The sequence below is a fragment of the Euprymna scolopes genome, chromosome 25 (genome assembly GCF_053919585.1).
Source record: "Euprymna scolopes isolate OS-2025 chromosome 25, ASM5391958v1, whole genome shotgun sequence".
Taxonomy (NCBI): domain Eukaryota; kingdom Metazoa; phylum Mollusca; class Cephalopoda; order Sepiida; family Sepiolidae; genus Euprymna; species Euprymna scolopes.
Window position 1 is genome coordinate 61,050,301 of NC_136506.1, and position 17,044 is coordinate 61,067,344.

General features: G+C 32.7%; 1 protein-coding gene across 1 annotated transcript in view; it reads left to right on the plus strand.

Moving 5' to 3' along the window:
* Positions 1 to 17,044, plus strand: part of LOC145247390 (uncharacterized) — a 195,583-nt gene that overhangs the window by 107,679 nt on the left and 70,860 nt on the right. The window contains exon 2 of the mRNA XM_080109091.1: positions 13,767 to 13,905. Within this exon, the coding sequence (XP_079965217.1) occupies positions 13,767 to 13,905 (139 nt within the window). The remainder of the gene's footprint in view (positions 1 to 13,766; positions 13,906 to 17,044) is intronic.

Here is a 17,044-nt window from a genome sequence, read left to right on the forward strand (position 1 = left end):
TCCACAGGCGTGCAGTTCTAAGAAAGAAGCTTTGTTCATGGAATCTACGATTAGGTTTAGGCACAGATAAAGAGTGGGGGGAATTATTGATAGTGTTTACAGCTTCATTGACAGAAACTTTGTGAGGATAACATTCAAGATAAGAACAGTCATCCGAATAGCCCAACTTGTTATGGACCATTCCAAAAGTAATCAAATACAGTTTATACCATTGATTAATATCAGTAATCACATAGTGTTCCTCATCGTTTAGCTGGCAATCACCCATACCCATTAATCATTATCCTTGAATGGCTCTTTGCCCTGATATGTAATAGTCGAAAAACAAAAAAGTGATTAGTTATTGATTATTGTGATTTTACTGATTTTAATTATTGATTGACTAGGAAATAGTGAATTTCCTCATCACTGTCATGTTATTTTTTTCTTAATGAAGCTGAAGAAATAAAAAGTAGTGCTCTTAAAAGAAAAAGTGCTGAACTTTGTTGGTATTATGACGGTTATAATTTGTGTTGGGACGATTCCTAAATTTTTTCTGATTCCGATTCCAGGAAAATGTTGATTAACGATTCCGATACCAAGTACGATTCCGATTCTGATTCTCATGGAATTGTTGTTTTGAAATATACCATTATATAATCGAAAGTTTTCGTGTAGCGAAAAAAATTGGTACAGCGAAAAAGTGGAAATACAATTAAGGGAATTTTGAAAACGATTTAATTTTTTTCGTAAAATTTCTTTCATTGAAGATGAACGTCAAAACAAATATTTACCATTAATTAAACATGCACGATGAAATTAATCAATTTCAGGAGTTATTTTATATATTAAAAAATATAAAGTAAAAGTCAGTCATGTTTAATTCAACAAAAATTCAACATCAAATTTCAAGGGGAATAACGTGTTTTGTTTATCTTTTGATATTCATTTTTTTGTTTTATTTTCTCTTTATCTTCGACTAGGGGGGGGTACCCGGCGTCGGGGGGGGGGGATAAAATTTTTTTAAAAGTTTTGGTAGGTAAGTATGAGGACCGAACCCTTAAGGCAAAGATGGAAATTAAAGTGTGAAAAAAAAGTGCAACGTTAACCACTGGGCCACCACGAAATACTAACGAAAACACATTTGAATTTATTTATTTAGAATTGGCAGGTGCACGTTTTAATGACAATTAGGTCAACTTTGACTGCGAGGTAGTATTTTATTTACTGCAGGAACGCTTTTTTCATTTTTATTTTCCCAAGATGTTGGGGGGAGGGCAACTCCCCATAACAAGAGGATTATCCAAATTGAATAGCAATTATCTGATATAAAGAAAATTTCCACGTTGATCAAAGCTGATTACTTTCGGACATTTCCGGCGATCGCAACCGGAAAAATACCGCCAGAATTAGTGTAGCTTTTATTATACGGAAAAGCCTAATCCACATGTGGCGAGTGAAAAACATTGAATATTTATCTTTTCAAAGTCGAGCAAATTAAATAGACAGGCGACCTCCATTGTTAACTCATAGATATTATGATTTATATGTGATATAAAAAGTTTTAAGAAGTTGTGAGCCGACCGACCGCTTCTCGGAAAAAACCTTTCTTGAACATACACAAAAAGCGAACATACATTCACACATTTTTTGCTTTTATATATATAGACTAGTGAAGGGTACCTGGCGTGGCCCGGGTGTTTGTAGGTGTGTGTGTTGGGGGGGGGTCAAAAAACCCTGTTTTAAAAAAAAAATGTTGGCCAGGTGTTTGGAGGTGTAAAAGAAAAAAATGTTTTAGTAGGAAAGTGGACTTGAACCCCGAACCTTTGACATGAAGGTGGAAACAAAATGAAAAAAAAACCCTGGGACCTAACCATCTCGGCTACAAGAGAAGAGGAATGAAAAGCATCTTAATTTAACATTTATAAAATGAAATTAACAGGTGCGAGAAACTTAAGTTGTGTGATGTTTGACCTTGAAACATGACACGATTGCAAGCCAGTTTTTGCTTGTTTTATACTGAAAAGCAAAAGAAACACACGACGATCAAAATATCTGGAAAATATAGTGCGGGAAAGTCGGGCAAATTAAATAGACAGGCGATCCCCGTTCTTAAGTCGTAAATATTATCATTTAGACGTGATATAAAAAGTTTTAAGAAGAAGCGAGCCGAGCGAGAAGGCTGACATACATAAAAAGCATACATACATACATACACACATTTTCGCTTTTATATATATAGATAACTCTTTCAAATTTAACATTTTCTTTTTGCAGTTTCAATCGCTAACTGATTTTTATTTCACTTTCTAGAATATTATTTCTAAACGAAATTTTAAAATAACTAAATCTTTGATTAAATTTTTAGCCTTTTATATTCAATCGTCTCAAATTATTCCTATTTATTTATTTGACATTTAAAAAATATTTTTAACAATTATTTTTTAAATCTAAATAAATTGGTTTAGTAAATGTTACCTTATGCTACAACAGAACACTGATCACTTTAATTTCATTTTTTAAAAGTATTCGAGGTCGCTGATAACGAATCTGATAATTAAACCTGCTGCAAATTTACAGTTTGTATGGTATGAACCCTTTGACCTTGGGACTATTTTGTGCCATTTCACCGCCTTTGGTAGTGTTTTTCTTACATGATACGTTCGTGTGCGAACGAGCATAGTGAAGTATCTTATCACATTGCTTAGGAATCTTTCTAATAAGAAAGTTAAAAAAAAAAAAATGTGGTTCATTTTTTTTTTGTCTTACGTAGTTTTTAATGCTTTTTTAATTGATCTAAAAATAGTTTTCACGAGCGGTTTGCAAAAACATAAGCAGCAAACACATTTTAATGTTTTTCGTTCTTTTTTGGGGAGGGGGTTATTTCATTAACAGGTGCTTCTGCAATTTAATTAACCATTTTTCCGTAAGTAACGCGCTGACATTTATCCCCCACCTCCTAATGTAAACAGAATTTTTATGAAATGGTAAATGTCAGCGTGTTACTTACGGAAAAACGATTAATTAAACTGCAGAAGCACCTGTTAAATTACACAAGTCCTAAAATCGAATACCCCCACCCTCAAAAACGAACGAAAAACATAAAAATATGTTTGGTGGTTATGTTTTTGTAAACCGCTTGTGAAAACTATTTTTAGATCAATTTAATTGCATTAAAACTACGTAACAGAACACTGACCACTCTAATTTGGCTTTTTAGAAGTATTCGAGGTTGCTGACAATGAATCTGATAATCAAACCCGCTGCAAATTTACGTTTGCATGGTATGAACCCCTAGACCTTGGGAATATTTTGTTCCATTTCACCGTCTTCAGTAGTGTTTTTCTTACATGATACGTTTGTGTGCAAATGGGCATAATGGGGTGTCTTATATCGCGTAGGAATCTTTAAGTGGTCATTTCAAATCAAGTTTTAAAAAAAAATGTGGTTCATTTTTTTTTTTTTTGTCTTATGTAGTCTTAATGCAATTAAATTGATCTAAAACAAAGTTTTCACGACCGGTTTACAAAAACATAACCACCAAACATATTTTTATGTTTTTGTTCTTTTTTTTTGGGGGGGGGGTTATACCATGCAAACGGTAAATTTGTGGCGGGTTTGATTATCAGATTCATTGTCAGCGACCTGTAATAGCCCTAAAGAAATTCGAGTGGTCGGTGTTCTGTTGTAGTGTAAGGTAACATTTACCATTGGTTTATTTCTTTATTCATTTTATATAATTATTTACTTATCGTCCTTTAATGTTTATTCTTATTTAATGTCTTAATTTACCTCTTTATTTCTATATAAAAAAGTAAAGTTTTGGTAATTGTTTATTTCTATTGTTAAATAAAAGTTATTTATTGGACTTTTGAAATCGACTCAGCCTTAATGCTGTTTCTGACAACCTTTTTATTTTTATTTTTTGTTAGGGGTTGAGAAACATTTACCTATGCTCACATCACAACTGTGATACTAGGCATCGGTGTATGTCGACTAAGCCCCTACAGTTTTTAGTTGAACAGCTCTGAGTGACTAATTAGTTTGCAAAGTTAGGGTTCAAAGGATTTAAAAAAAAAAAAAGAAAGTTAAACTTTTTTCCTTTTTTTAATAAGTTTTTCACATTTTTTTTTTATTTTTGTTGTGCAAAGAAGTTCCAAAAGAAATGTTGAATTGCTTCATTCAAAAAATATTTTAATGAAATGTAAATTTCTAAAAGAAAAAAAAATTAAATTCATTTGCCACATTTTTCTATAAAACCTTTCATTGTTTAAATAATTTGACTTTGCTTGTTTTATTTTAAAAAATATAAAGGTTGACAAGACATTTTTCATTTACTAATGAGATTTTTCATTCATTTACTAATGTAAGAGTGTCGGTAAAGAAAAAAAAAACTTGCCAAAAGATAACCCCTTTTTTTTTTAGTTAGGCTGTTTTATATATAATAAACTTTGCTCACAAATGAAAACAATGTTACCTCTTGACCCCCTAAAGTTTCGCAACAGTGCAAACAGATAACTAATCATGGGCCTCGAAGTTTCGAAACAAACAGATAGCACCTATGTATGTAACAAAATTTCGAAACTCATTAAGATAAATAAAGATTACCTTTGAAGTAGTTAATAAAATTCTTGTACATCATATTAAATATGTTATGAAAAGTTCTATGACGTTTTTATCATAAATTTTTGAGAGCATTAATTTCACTTCAAAGAAACAGTTCAACTTAAAAATATAAGAGAATCGTAATGAAAGAATCGTAAAACTAAGATATTTTTTAATGATGCGATTTCGATTTCCCCCAAAATACACGATTCTTACGATTAACGATTCCAATTCCGATTAATCGTCCCACCACTAGTTGTAATAATACATTATGATAATAAACTATAACTAAATAGGATATTTATAAACGTGTTATATAGCTTAATACCTTTGGTAAGTTATGGTTGCCATTTGGAACCCAAGCATCTATTCTCAAGCTTCTATCAGAGAATCTAACATAGAATTAATTTCAGGTAGGTGTGAAATGCATGTGTAAATCAGCTAATCATTGATTTCTTTCTGTCTCTCAATTTTCTGGTTATTTCAACTATACTATACATGAAGTTTTCTTGACCAACACCATGTTTTTTTCTGCAATTCTTTTATTTTAGGAATACTCAAAAAGGATTTTACTCTTGCTTTTGAAATTACCTACATTTTAAATATTGGTAATCTTACAATGCCATCTATATCAAAAATAATATTTTTACATATGTTCAATATAATAACTTCTAACAACTAATAAGTTTCCTCCAAAAAATTGTGTTTTTTCAACTCTCTACCACCGGAAATTAGAAACATAAAATGCAATTCACTAACAACTTATTACATTCCTCTTTTACTCGTGACCCTCATTAAACATTTTATTCCATGCAAAATTGACAACAAAAAAAGGCCCATTAATTTGTATGGATCATGCATCCATATTTGAAAACAAAATCAATTTCTTGACAACAAATTAAAAAAAAAGCTTTTCAAGGTTCATGTCCACTTCAGTTGTTTTTATATTTTGGGGGATCATCTTTCAGTACTCCTGTATCTCATCATTGACTGTGCAAGCTGTTCTGTTGCTATTTTATTCTCTGTAACATAAAAAAGAGATCTTCATCGCATTCAACTGACATTCCAATGCTGTATTAGGTGTCTCCCAAGTCTACCTACCTTGGCCTTGATTAATTTCCTTTCCAATCCCATACTGCTTATCTAATCATCTCAATTTACATATGATTACCAATTCCATCAACATAACAAACATAATTATCAGTATTGGTGTCGAATAATACCATTTCACTATACATCTCCTTTCAGTTCCGCTACAGATTTCAGGCTTAGTTACCTCTCTTGATTTTTCGGTTAAGCTTTTTCAAGCTGGCTTTCTTCACTGGCCCAAATCAGTTAGGAATCCTATTGGCTTTTTTCATAGGGAATTCTTGAACTAATGGATTCCATAATTCAGTCCAATTATTGGCTGACTTACAAAAATCATGCCCAGCATCAACCTTTCCTTTACCTGTAAATTTGTTAAATACATAATGTTGCATCAAAAGCAGCACAATTCATTGTTAAACTAACGATAGTTAAATGTGAATTCATCTCTATGATCCCTGTTTGTCAACCTTTGTCAGTTTAATGTCCTTATTTGATGCAAATACACAATATGATGCACAAACTGTTTCTGTTGATATTTGCTACCTCCTCACAAGAGCAAACTTAGACACAAAGTTGTTTTTTAATCTGGGAGAAAATTCAGCTACCCAAACAAAGGACACTCTGGATTGAGACAAAAATAGAAATTGTTTTAGTTGAAAAAAATTTCTCCTGACTGAGAATAAAACAAATAAAGTGTAGTATCAGAACAGATGCTACACTTTTGTTGACACTTTTTGAACTATACTTTCATGTTCTAAACAATTCCATTCATTAGTTGTGCAGATTAGACTTTTGGTTGGATACATTTTTTAATAAATTCATTTTACAGGTCATGCCTTCTTATGGCATGACCTGTAAAATAGCATAAATAAATAGCATCTTAATAGTATAAACATGTTACCTACCAGGTTTACTATTATATTGTTTGCTTCCAACATATATTTGCCTATTACTCTTCCTTTTACCTGGATAAGGAACTGGTACATTTACTACTTTGAACACTATCTTTATCCAGTAATTGTAAGTATTGTAAAGTTACTATTTATCTTAACTGATGAGTAGTGCATCTCTGAGGTTCAAGTCAGCTGCAAAGAAGATAAGCTCCCCCTATCAAGCTAGAAAACTTCTCATACATGCCATTATCCTATATCTTTATAAAGCCACCATTGTGCATGAATTATTGTTGCTACATTTGCATCAACCTCTTTAACAGGATACAAAAAAATTTCTAACCTAACTCTAACCTAATAGGTCCTACACTGATTGCTTAGTTCCAGTATTTGTGGTTGTCGCATAAGTATTTCCACAAAATTTGCTTTGAGCAACTTACTGCGCATTTTGTGGTAGTAAAAGTTTTACCTCTTCAACATAAATACCCCAAATGGCAATAAAATCACACCCTTTCTTTGTAGAGGCCTTAGATACCGGAAGATTTTCCACTCTAATAACTTCTTTCTTTAGATTACTTGTCTTTGGAATTCTTTCCCTATTTCCTGTTTCTTCCAACTATACAAATATGCAGAAATTTAAATGTAATGCAAATAAATAAAATAAAATAAACACATCTTGCTGTGTTAGTCAGGCTACCTTCTATAAAACTGACCCCTATCATAATAGCTCCTTATGCTTCAGTGGCAATATACCTTGTTTGTGGTGAATAAGAATGAAATAAAATTTCATAATTCTTTTGTTGGGTTGGGTGGAAGTTTGCTAAGGTAGCTTTGATTAAATTATAAATAACAGATCTCTTTAAAGGCACTGAATTCATCACACTTAAGGATAGATGCTCCAAGAACAATATGTTCTAATAACAATAGTAATAGTAGTAGTTGGTGGGGAGTCTGATTGAATTGAGCTTTATATGCTGCAAGATTTGATTCATTTCATGGCCAACCTCTCAGTTCTGAAGTTCAATTATTTGCTAATTGTAATTCGCATAATATTTCTTGAACTGCATTTTATTTCCAATTTACTCTCTGCAGGTTTAGTCTTAGTCACGTTTAGGATCAAGACACTTTCCTGTGTAATATTCAATAGTTTTCCTGGTTCTTCTTACCAATTCCAACTTTTCTTTTATTAATTGCATATCACTTTCAGTAACTGTGTTAAAAAGTACACAAAGCAACTTTCCCACTAAAAGTATTATTGCTTGTTTCTCTCTCTCATTCTCAGCAAGTCAATTTCTTTTTTTAGTCTTGCGACTAAACTTGCTTCTTTCTGGCAGAGTTGCATTAAGCAAACTCAAATGCAAGTGTTGCTTGTATTCCTTCGAGGTGTCAAAAGATTGCTGACACAAGTTCATTGGAGTTTGGCATGCTGTTTAGTCAGATTTATTAAGGTTGTAACTGTTATATTGCATATCCCTCCAGATTTACATAAGCAAAAGACAAAATCAGCAGGAGCAGTAATAGTGACAACAATGGCAGTGCTAAGATGAACCCTGTTCATCGACACAAACTAAACGGACATACTAAATGCACACAAGAGCATCAAAGCCGTTTTTTTCTGTGTCTATGTCAATAGCATAATTTGCAAGTCATCCCAGCAAGAAAACCACTAGAGGGAACGATTCAACGGAAAAAAAAGAATTAAGTTTGAAATATGAACATCACAGCCGACGACCCTCCTGCATGTACATCAGCACAAATAATTAACCCATGGAACACTATGAGAGTATAATTCTTACTCAAATACATTCACGAGTTTATTAGCATCAATTTGATATGGACAAGTGAACATACCCCTCAAACAAATGACTCCCCGGTATAAGTTAAAACGGAGAAACTAACACAACTCTAAAACAGAAATGTCACATCAACGCCCGGAGCCATCATGTTTTTAATTACATCCACGGGCCAAGTATAAATACAGCAGATTTTTGACAGCCTGAGAGAATAAGCTAGATCACCGAGCAGAGAGGTTGTCCATCGATGCTGCCATCCCAGCAGCAGCCCAAGTCACAGCAACCAGCCATCATCGACCTTACCTAAAACAACATCAGCAACAGCCCCTAGCTACAGCATCAGCAGCAGCCAGCCGTCGATAACCTCACATAAGACATTAGCAGAAGCCAGCCATGATTGACCTCACCTAAGACAACATCAGCAACAGCCCAGCTACAGCATCAGCAGCAGCCAGCCGTCATCAACCTCAACCCAGACGGCACTTGCAGCAGCTCTCCAGACAACCCCTCCTTCGCTACCGACTCCCAAGAGCCTGCTAACCGACTGCTATCCTTACTCTAAGCAGCTGATTGATGTCCCCATCACCGCCTCCGCTATCACCAGCACATCCTGACAATATCAACAGTGGTCACTATGATCATATTGATTCTCAATAAAAGTTTAAACTAAACTTCTTCGTTTGTCCTTCTTGCTTCCATACTCTCATTTTTGTAATATAACATATCTTATAATATTCCATGACTCCAATAAATCTTCTGATCTCTTATTGATTGAGACTACGACAGTGACCTTATTATTTCTCTTTCATACTGTTTGGTTCAACTCCCTTATTAATGATAAATCCTATGTATTCAGTCTCAATTGGCATTTTATCAATTGTAGCTTTGGGCTAAGTTGTTCAAAATCAGTCAATCCCTAGTTGCAAGGGACGAATGTGTTCCTCTGGATCCTTTCAAGTAAACCTCTGCTTGACTTTCTAAAGGAAAAGGAGATCTTGTTAGAAAGTCAAGTAGAGGTTTATTCAAATTTTCTTTGAGCTCAAACTCAATGGAAAATGATGAGACTTGAGGATTTTAGAATCAGTAATGTTTGGGGGTGGTCGTGAATCTGTGTTGAAAGGTCATAAGAATCAGTAAAATCTGAGAGCATCTTAAAATCACTGATGTTCCACTGAGAAAGTTCATTTGTGATGTATGCGAATCATAGTTACTCGATTTCAACAAAGCAGGAGAGTCACTAATCAGTTGGAACTGTTTAGAGTCAGTGTCGATAAGACACTAAAATCAGTGGATGTATCAAAAGATTGAAATCTTGGAAGCAATTTATAGCCAATTGCAATAACAAAATAAGTTATAATTTTGGTTTTTGCTCAAATATTTATAAAATGTCATAATATTTTCAGGCATTGTGATCATTACGTACATGAGTGATTTGAACTGAATGACATTATGCAATCGCGTTCAATTAAAATTTCTCATTTCAATATTAAAAGATTTTCAGGTTTGATTGAATTGATTGATGCAGATGCTTGCAATTCCTCCAAAAGATGTCAAAAACTTGAGAAATAAAGTTCAAAACAAACACAAATTTTTTTCTTTTTCTTTTTTATGTAAATTTTACTATAATTTTGGAAAGAAATATTTTCTTGTTATATTATTATATGAAATTTGCTTGAATCAATGTTTCCGAGGTATGCACACATACATATACATATACACATACTACACATTCACATACATATACACATAATGTGTCTGTTTTTTCTCACGATGAAGAGGTTATTAAACTTTTTAATATAAATTATATATTTTGTTGAAATATTTATGACTTCAATAAAAAAGAAATACTCCATCAGTATATAATTATAAATGTGAGTTGTTTGATTCTTAGCAAAAATTCGCTTTTTTTTTTTTTTTTTTTTTAATTAAAAAAAAACAAATTTCTACTTAAATCACTAGAGTCAGTCATAAATATAAGTTCACAGTTTTTTAATTGAAATCTGCCTGTTTTTAATAAAACAGTTAATTTTTCCTCTTATCACAGTTCTCTCTAAAAACTGAAAAAGTTGTTTTTGCTGTGAAGGCTAAGACTTTAAACAGTTCTTGAATAAGGTAGGGGAGTTAGACGACTTTCATTTAATTAAAGAATGACTTCATGGCTTCTCCCCACCCTCCTACATATGCGGTCGGTTTCTTTCTCTTAATTTGGACTAAGTTGAAACTGATTGGAATTCTTTAGGAAAAAAGTTGTACTTTTGCTGCCCTCTCTCTCTCTCTCTCTCTCTCTCTCTCTCTCACTCACACACACACACACACACACACACATAAGAGAAGGGGCGGTAGATTAGGAAATACATCTTGCTTTCAGATTTTTTTAACCATTAGTTACTCACATCCGTGTATAATATAAGTTTAGGACAAAGTCTGATTTAAAGTAAATTGATATTTTGAGTAGGATTGATTTGAACTAGCAGTCACAGTGGAATATTACACCAATTCCAACTCTGTGTCTGCACATTCTATGGTCTCTCCATTTTCATTGCTTGCTCTGTCGCTATTACCCACCCACCCTCACTCCTTCATTACTAATTATTCCCAACAACGTTTAATTAATACTATTAATTTGCATATTTATAACAGCTTTTATGATTTTCTAGTTAGTGTAGTATCTGCATCAAATGCCATTTGAATCTGTTATCTGAGAAATTATGGCAAATCAAGGTAGGAGGTAATATTTATTCGTTTATGTTAATTTTCCCAACGATTTTCTTAAATCTACTAGAAGTTCTTTGTATTTGAGGCAATATTATTGAATAATAATATTCATGTTAGGATTTTAGGTACTCTTGCATTATTTTACCCAAATTTTCGTGAATTCCCATCAAGCATGGATTGGGTGAGACTGGCAATCATCAGTGTCAGCCAAGCGTTGTTCAAATGTTGAAACGCTTATTCGATTTTTTATTTTATTTATTTAATTTTTTTTTTTTTTTCTGTTATGTTTTTAGTAATTTTTAAGGTGATATAAGGGGGGGCTTTTTCTGATTAGTTACTTATTTATTACTTATTTATTATTATTATTATTATTTTTTTTTTTTTTTTTTTGTATTTTGTAATTCAATTTCTGGGAGTTTGATAAGCCAATGAAAAAGCGCTATCTAAATCGAAGCAGACGACATTTGAATTAGGAGAAAGCAACTAAAAAAAACAAACAAAAAAAACCCTGACAAGCAAATATATTTTCAAACTCGCCAAACAGAAAAAAATGACAGGCAAGGAAATAAATCTATGCATGTTAGAAAAAGAAATCATTTATTTATGGGCGTTTGAAATGGCAACCCTAAAAAAATATTTCTTCCTCCCTTTTTGCCGTCGATGGCTGTTCAACAGTTGACCGAAGTAAAAGTTCCTTAGGAAATATCCTCATCTCAAGGAAGTTCTTCCGCCGGCAATTAACAACCGAAAAAAATAAATAAATAAAAATAAATCTCAATTTCTTTTTTGAAAAAAACAAAAAAAAAAATTTTAATTTCTGTGGACCCCCCCCCCCCCTAAAAAATCTTGACTGAACAAAAAGTCTTGAAAATAAAAAAAAGCAAGGAAAAAAACAGTTACAAAAACAAACCCCAAAAAAAAAAAAACGTATGCTTACACCTCACAATTATACGGTTAAAAAAAACTTTTCTTGAAGAAAAAGAATAAACTTTCTGTTGATAAATATTTTGCATATATATATATATATATATATATATATATACTAAAATAAAATAAACATCTTTTCATTTTTCAAGGTAGGTTTTTTTGTTATTTTTGATTATTTGCATTTGTCTTTGTTTTCTGTTTCCGGTTTGTTTTGTTTGTTTTTTTTTCATTAGTCTGCGTCTGTTACGACGCTCAGCTGACACCGATGATTGTCGGGAATTCACGAGAATTCGGGTCAAATTATGCAAGAATACCGAAACAAACATAACTTTTGCAAAGGTTGCAGACTTCTGACTCTTCATCTCTGGTTGTTTGTTTTTGCAATGATAATTAATAATAGACATTTGATATATATAATAACTGTCCATATCCGGAGTTGTTTTTTTTTTTTTAATTTTATATTTATTTTTTTATCAAATTATTATTATTTCCTTTTTAATAAGATGTTGAAAGTTTAATTATTATGGAAATGCATTAAATGGATCAAATTATTAAAAGAACCATTATCTTTAACAATAATTAATTCTAGTTTTATAACAATTTCATTCAATTTATTGATCAAATGATTGACTAAAATTTAAATTTAACTCTAAAAATCCTGTTTCTTTTTAAATAAATAATTTAGTATGTATTTAGCAATATTTAGTGGTTCATTTGATAATTCTGTATGTATTTAGCAATATGTAGTGGTTAATTTGATGATTCAGTATGTATTTAGCAATATTTAGTGGTTCATTTGATGATTCAGTATGTATTTAGCAATATTTAGTAGTTCATTTGATAATTCTGTATGTATTTAGCAATATTTAGTGGTTAATTTGATGATTCAGTATGTATTTAGCAATATTTAGTGGTTCATTTGATGATTCAGTATGTATTTAGCAATATTTAGTAGTTCATTTGATAATTCTGTATGTATTTAGCAATATGTAGTGGTTAAATTGATAAACAAGTTAAATTTAGTGTGGGATGACGATTATGGCTTGTTTTTCTCTGCCCACCCCACTCAAAATAAACAAAAGAATAAAAAAGCTGAAATTCATTTCTTTCTAAATATTTTAGGTAACTGAAATAGGAATGTTTTAAAGACATGGATTGTGCTTGTTTTTTGTATATAAAACTTTTAGAAGAGATGACTGGACGCTAATAATAAATTTAACTTATGTCAGTAGATTAAGAATGAAAGAAGATTCTTATTAAAGGTTTTTAAATCAAATTTATTCATCAAGTTTATTAAGTCTTCTTTTTGTTCTTTGTAAAAATTATTAAATGGATTGTTTATTATTATTATTATTGACCCACAAAGAGCTTTCACACAGGTCATCAAAGATCTCTCCTTAACAATAACCTGTGGTGTTCCCTGGAAGCTGAGTGACAACAAGCCTCCCCAGGTTTCCAGTACTCTTCACCTCTTTCGGTAGAATTTGCAAATGAATTTGCGTTATCACAACAGCTGCTAACCATTGATTTTTTTACTGGCACCAGCCATCGGTCTCCACTGGAATTTGAGTGGCAATAAGCCTCGTGAAGGTCTGTTTTCTTCGCGCTTGTCCAGCGGAGGTTATTATTATTATTGTAATGATGATGATAATAACTTTTTTTTTATTTGTCATATTATCATTTGATTGGACATTTTAAAATAATTGACAATTTTTATTAAAAAAATTGTACTTGCTTTTTTTTTTACCAATGCACTTTACTTTTTCAGATTCAAATAATGAGCTTAATGGCTTGGTTGAAGACAAAGAAATCGCTGCCCGGGCTGTGGCGCTGGTTGTCAACAGTTCTCGAAAAGGGATTGTACCTTTATGTGCCGATGTAGCCAATCTCCTAAGAGCAAAAAAAAGGTTAGGTTAATGTTTTTAATCCGATTCTTATTTTTACCACATTAACACCAACTCTTGTAAAATGATCTTCATGCACAGATGCATTTCAAAAGTCGAAATGGTCTATATTTTTTCACAGTCGTTCGGTGATTCATAGAGGCACTCTATGGATCAATAAATTATGTCCAAATTGCTAATCTCTGTATGCTCATTTTTAGACCTTGTTTTTCAAGTGATCTAGCTCTTTTTTAGTTTCAATATGAGATCGCAGTTGAGTCTTGGAGAAGATATCCACGAATACATCATGTTAAAGAAACAACAGTGACACAAAAGATTGTATAAAATATATGTTTTATAGGTATTGATAAATCAGGTACGACAAAACAGAACGGAATAAATAATTGCGGGGGAAAGAGATAATGTTCAGTTTCTGAGAATAACATAAATTCAAAATATTAAAGTTGATATTTCTTTTTTGAGATGTGTGTGTGTGTGTGTGTGTGTGTGTGTGTGCGTATTTTATTCATGGGATTTCTTGATTAAACTTAATTTTAAGGCAAAAGATCAAATATGGGTGAAAAGCAGAGTTTTGGAGTTTCAATAGAATTCTTTGATATTCTTTTCAAAGTTTGATTTCAGCTTTTGACTCAAACAATATGCAGTGTATCTGGGTTGATGGCTTTAAGGAAGTGGATAAAAGGTCAAGTTTTAAAAAGTTATGAGGTATAATTTTGCAATAAAACTGTTTGTCAGCAGTGGTTAAATGAAAATTCCAAACTTTCTATAAAGTTCTGAATATATGATCTGTGATCCTAGTGATTCTATACCAATGCCATAGATACTTTATATTCTATATATGAGTTTTCCAGGTATAAAATTTGGTTTCAATGAGAAAACACGAATGAATGCTCTCTGAGGAAGTATGTTAATTCATGCAGCACTATTTTACTTTGAAGCTTGAAACACTGTGGCATCTAAGATTGGTCAAGTTTGTTGGCGTGAAGATATGAAAAGATATTTTGGAAGTTTGAAGACTTCATATATCCCTGTTAGAATCTAGGCATTGAATTATTTTATTAGTGTTTTTTTACAAGAGAGTCGCCACTTATCAAGGCCTGAAGGCTACTCAAGTATAAGGGTTAAAAAATGTAAGGTATTAATTTAGTAATTGTTGATGGTATAGATTGGGTGGAATTTGGATTGTTTAACAAGAACTTGTTTACATTAGACTTAAAGATATTGTAATCGTCTGGGAAGCAGGCTAATGGAACAGTGTTCCACATGCGGGCAGTTCTAGGAAAGAAACCATTCACTGGACAAAACAGGGGAGGGTAGAGCGGTAGCCTTCGATATATCTAAGGCTTTTGACGGGGTATGGCACAATGGTCTTTTAAGGAAAATTAGATCATATGGTATCACTGGAAGAATACATAATGTAATTAAATCCTTCTTATGTAAGAGAAAAATCCAGGTTGTCCTCGATGGTTGTACATCCAAACAATATGATATAAATGAGGGAGTACCTCCTTGGACCTTTATTATTCTTGATATTCATAAATGACCTCCCTGATAAAATTGTTTCTGAGATAGGTATATTTGCTGATGACACCACACTCTATAGCAGGCACAAGGGGGAAACAAATGAACACATATCTAAGGAAATGGCAGAAACACTAGAGGATGACCTCCAATCTGTAGTGGACTGGGGACAAAAATGGAGGGTCACATTCAATGCTGCCAAGACTAAGCTTGTTTCCTTCAATAATTACAAGAAACCCTCTCTACCACCAATAGCAATGGCCAAGAACACATTACCCGAAAGTACTTCCTTTAAACTCGACCTAACATTTACAGGGAACATGAACTGGAATAGATGCATTGAGAGCATTGCCAAGGCTGCTGTGAAGAAGGTGGGCTCTCTCTACCGTGCTAGAAAACTACTTATGCCTGAAAGTATCCTGTACCTCTATAAGGCCACCATTCACCCATGTATGGAGTACTGTTGTCACATTTGGGCTGGTGAATCTGCTACTTGTCTCTCACTTCTTGACAGGGTTCAAAAGAGTGTCGCCAACCTGATAAGTTCTGAGCTGTCATCTAGGCTTCAGCCTCTGTCTCATCGACGAAATGTTGCATCCCTCTGCCTGTTCTACAAGTACTTTAATGGTGAATGCTCTGATGAACGACAAGCAGCTAAATCCCACTCCTTCACAATAGAGATCCCTAGGTGTAAGAAAACCTCCTACTCTTCTTCCCCAGAACTGCTAGACTTTGAAACTCGCTTCCGAGTTTCTGCTTTCCCAACTGTACTGACATGCAGAAATTCAAGTGTAATGTGAACAGACATCTTGCTACTCATCTCCCTTCATAATAACCCTGCAACATATGTCCCTGATAGTAGCCCCCTACTTCAAAGTGGCACTGCGTCTTGTTTGGGGTGATAATTGAATAAAAAATTTTTTTTAAAAACTTTGTTTATAGAATCTGCATTTAAAATTAGGCACAGATAGAGAGTGGGGAACATTGTTGATAGTGGTTGTAGCTTGTTAAGTGTTTGTGAAAGTTTGACAAGGGAGGAACCATAGATTGGAGCTCACATGAGCACTTGCCACAAAAAATTTTGGTCATTAGCATTTTAATTTTGTTGATTTTGGGAAGTGGAGATGGAAAGAGAAGAAATTGATATTTTAAAAAACTTAATCTCTTGATAAGAAGAAAAGGGTTTTCTGAGATTAAAAAAAAAAAGGCTTAATTAAAATTAACAGGAAGAAGACAGATCTGATATCATACTTTCCCCCTCAAAAAGGAAAGTTGCTTAAGGAAACAATTTTCAAAGAGCAATGGGCTGTTAGTTTCAGGTGATAACTCTCTGGTCAGTTCTATTTTTCTAGTTTTTTGTTTTGTTCATGACAAACTTTATTGAAGAAATAAATCAATAAATGTTTTTGTTACATTTTTTGTCTGTGTGATCTGACTGCAGTTTCTAATTTCTTATATAGAGATTTAGACAAATTATTATACTATAAGTAATTTGTCAATTTCAGTTTTCTGAAATCAAATTTAATCTTATTGACTCTGTGTACATAGTTTCCATTTTTCAGAGCACTTTTACAGCCAAGTGGGCGTGTCTTATCAATGCTGGATGCTAATATCTATAACC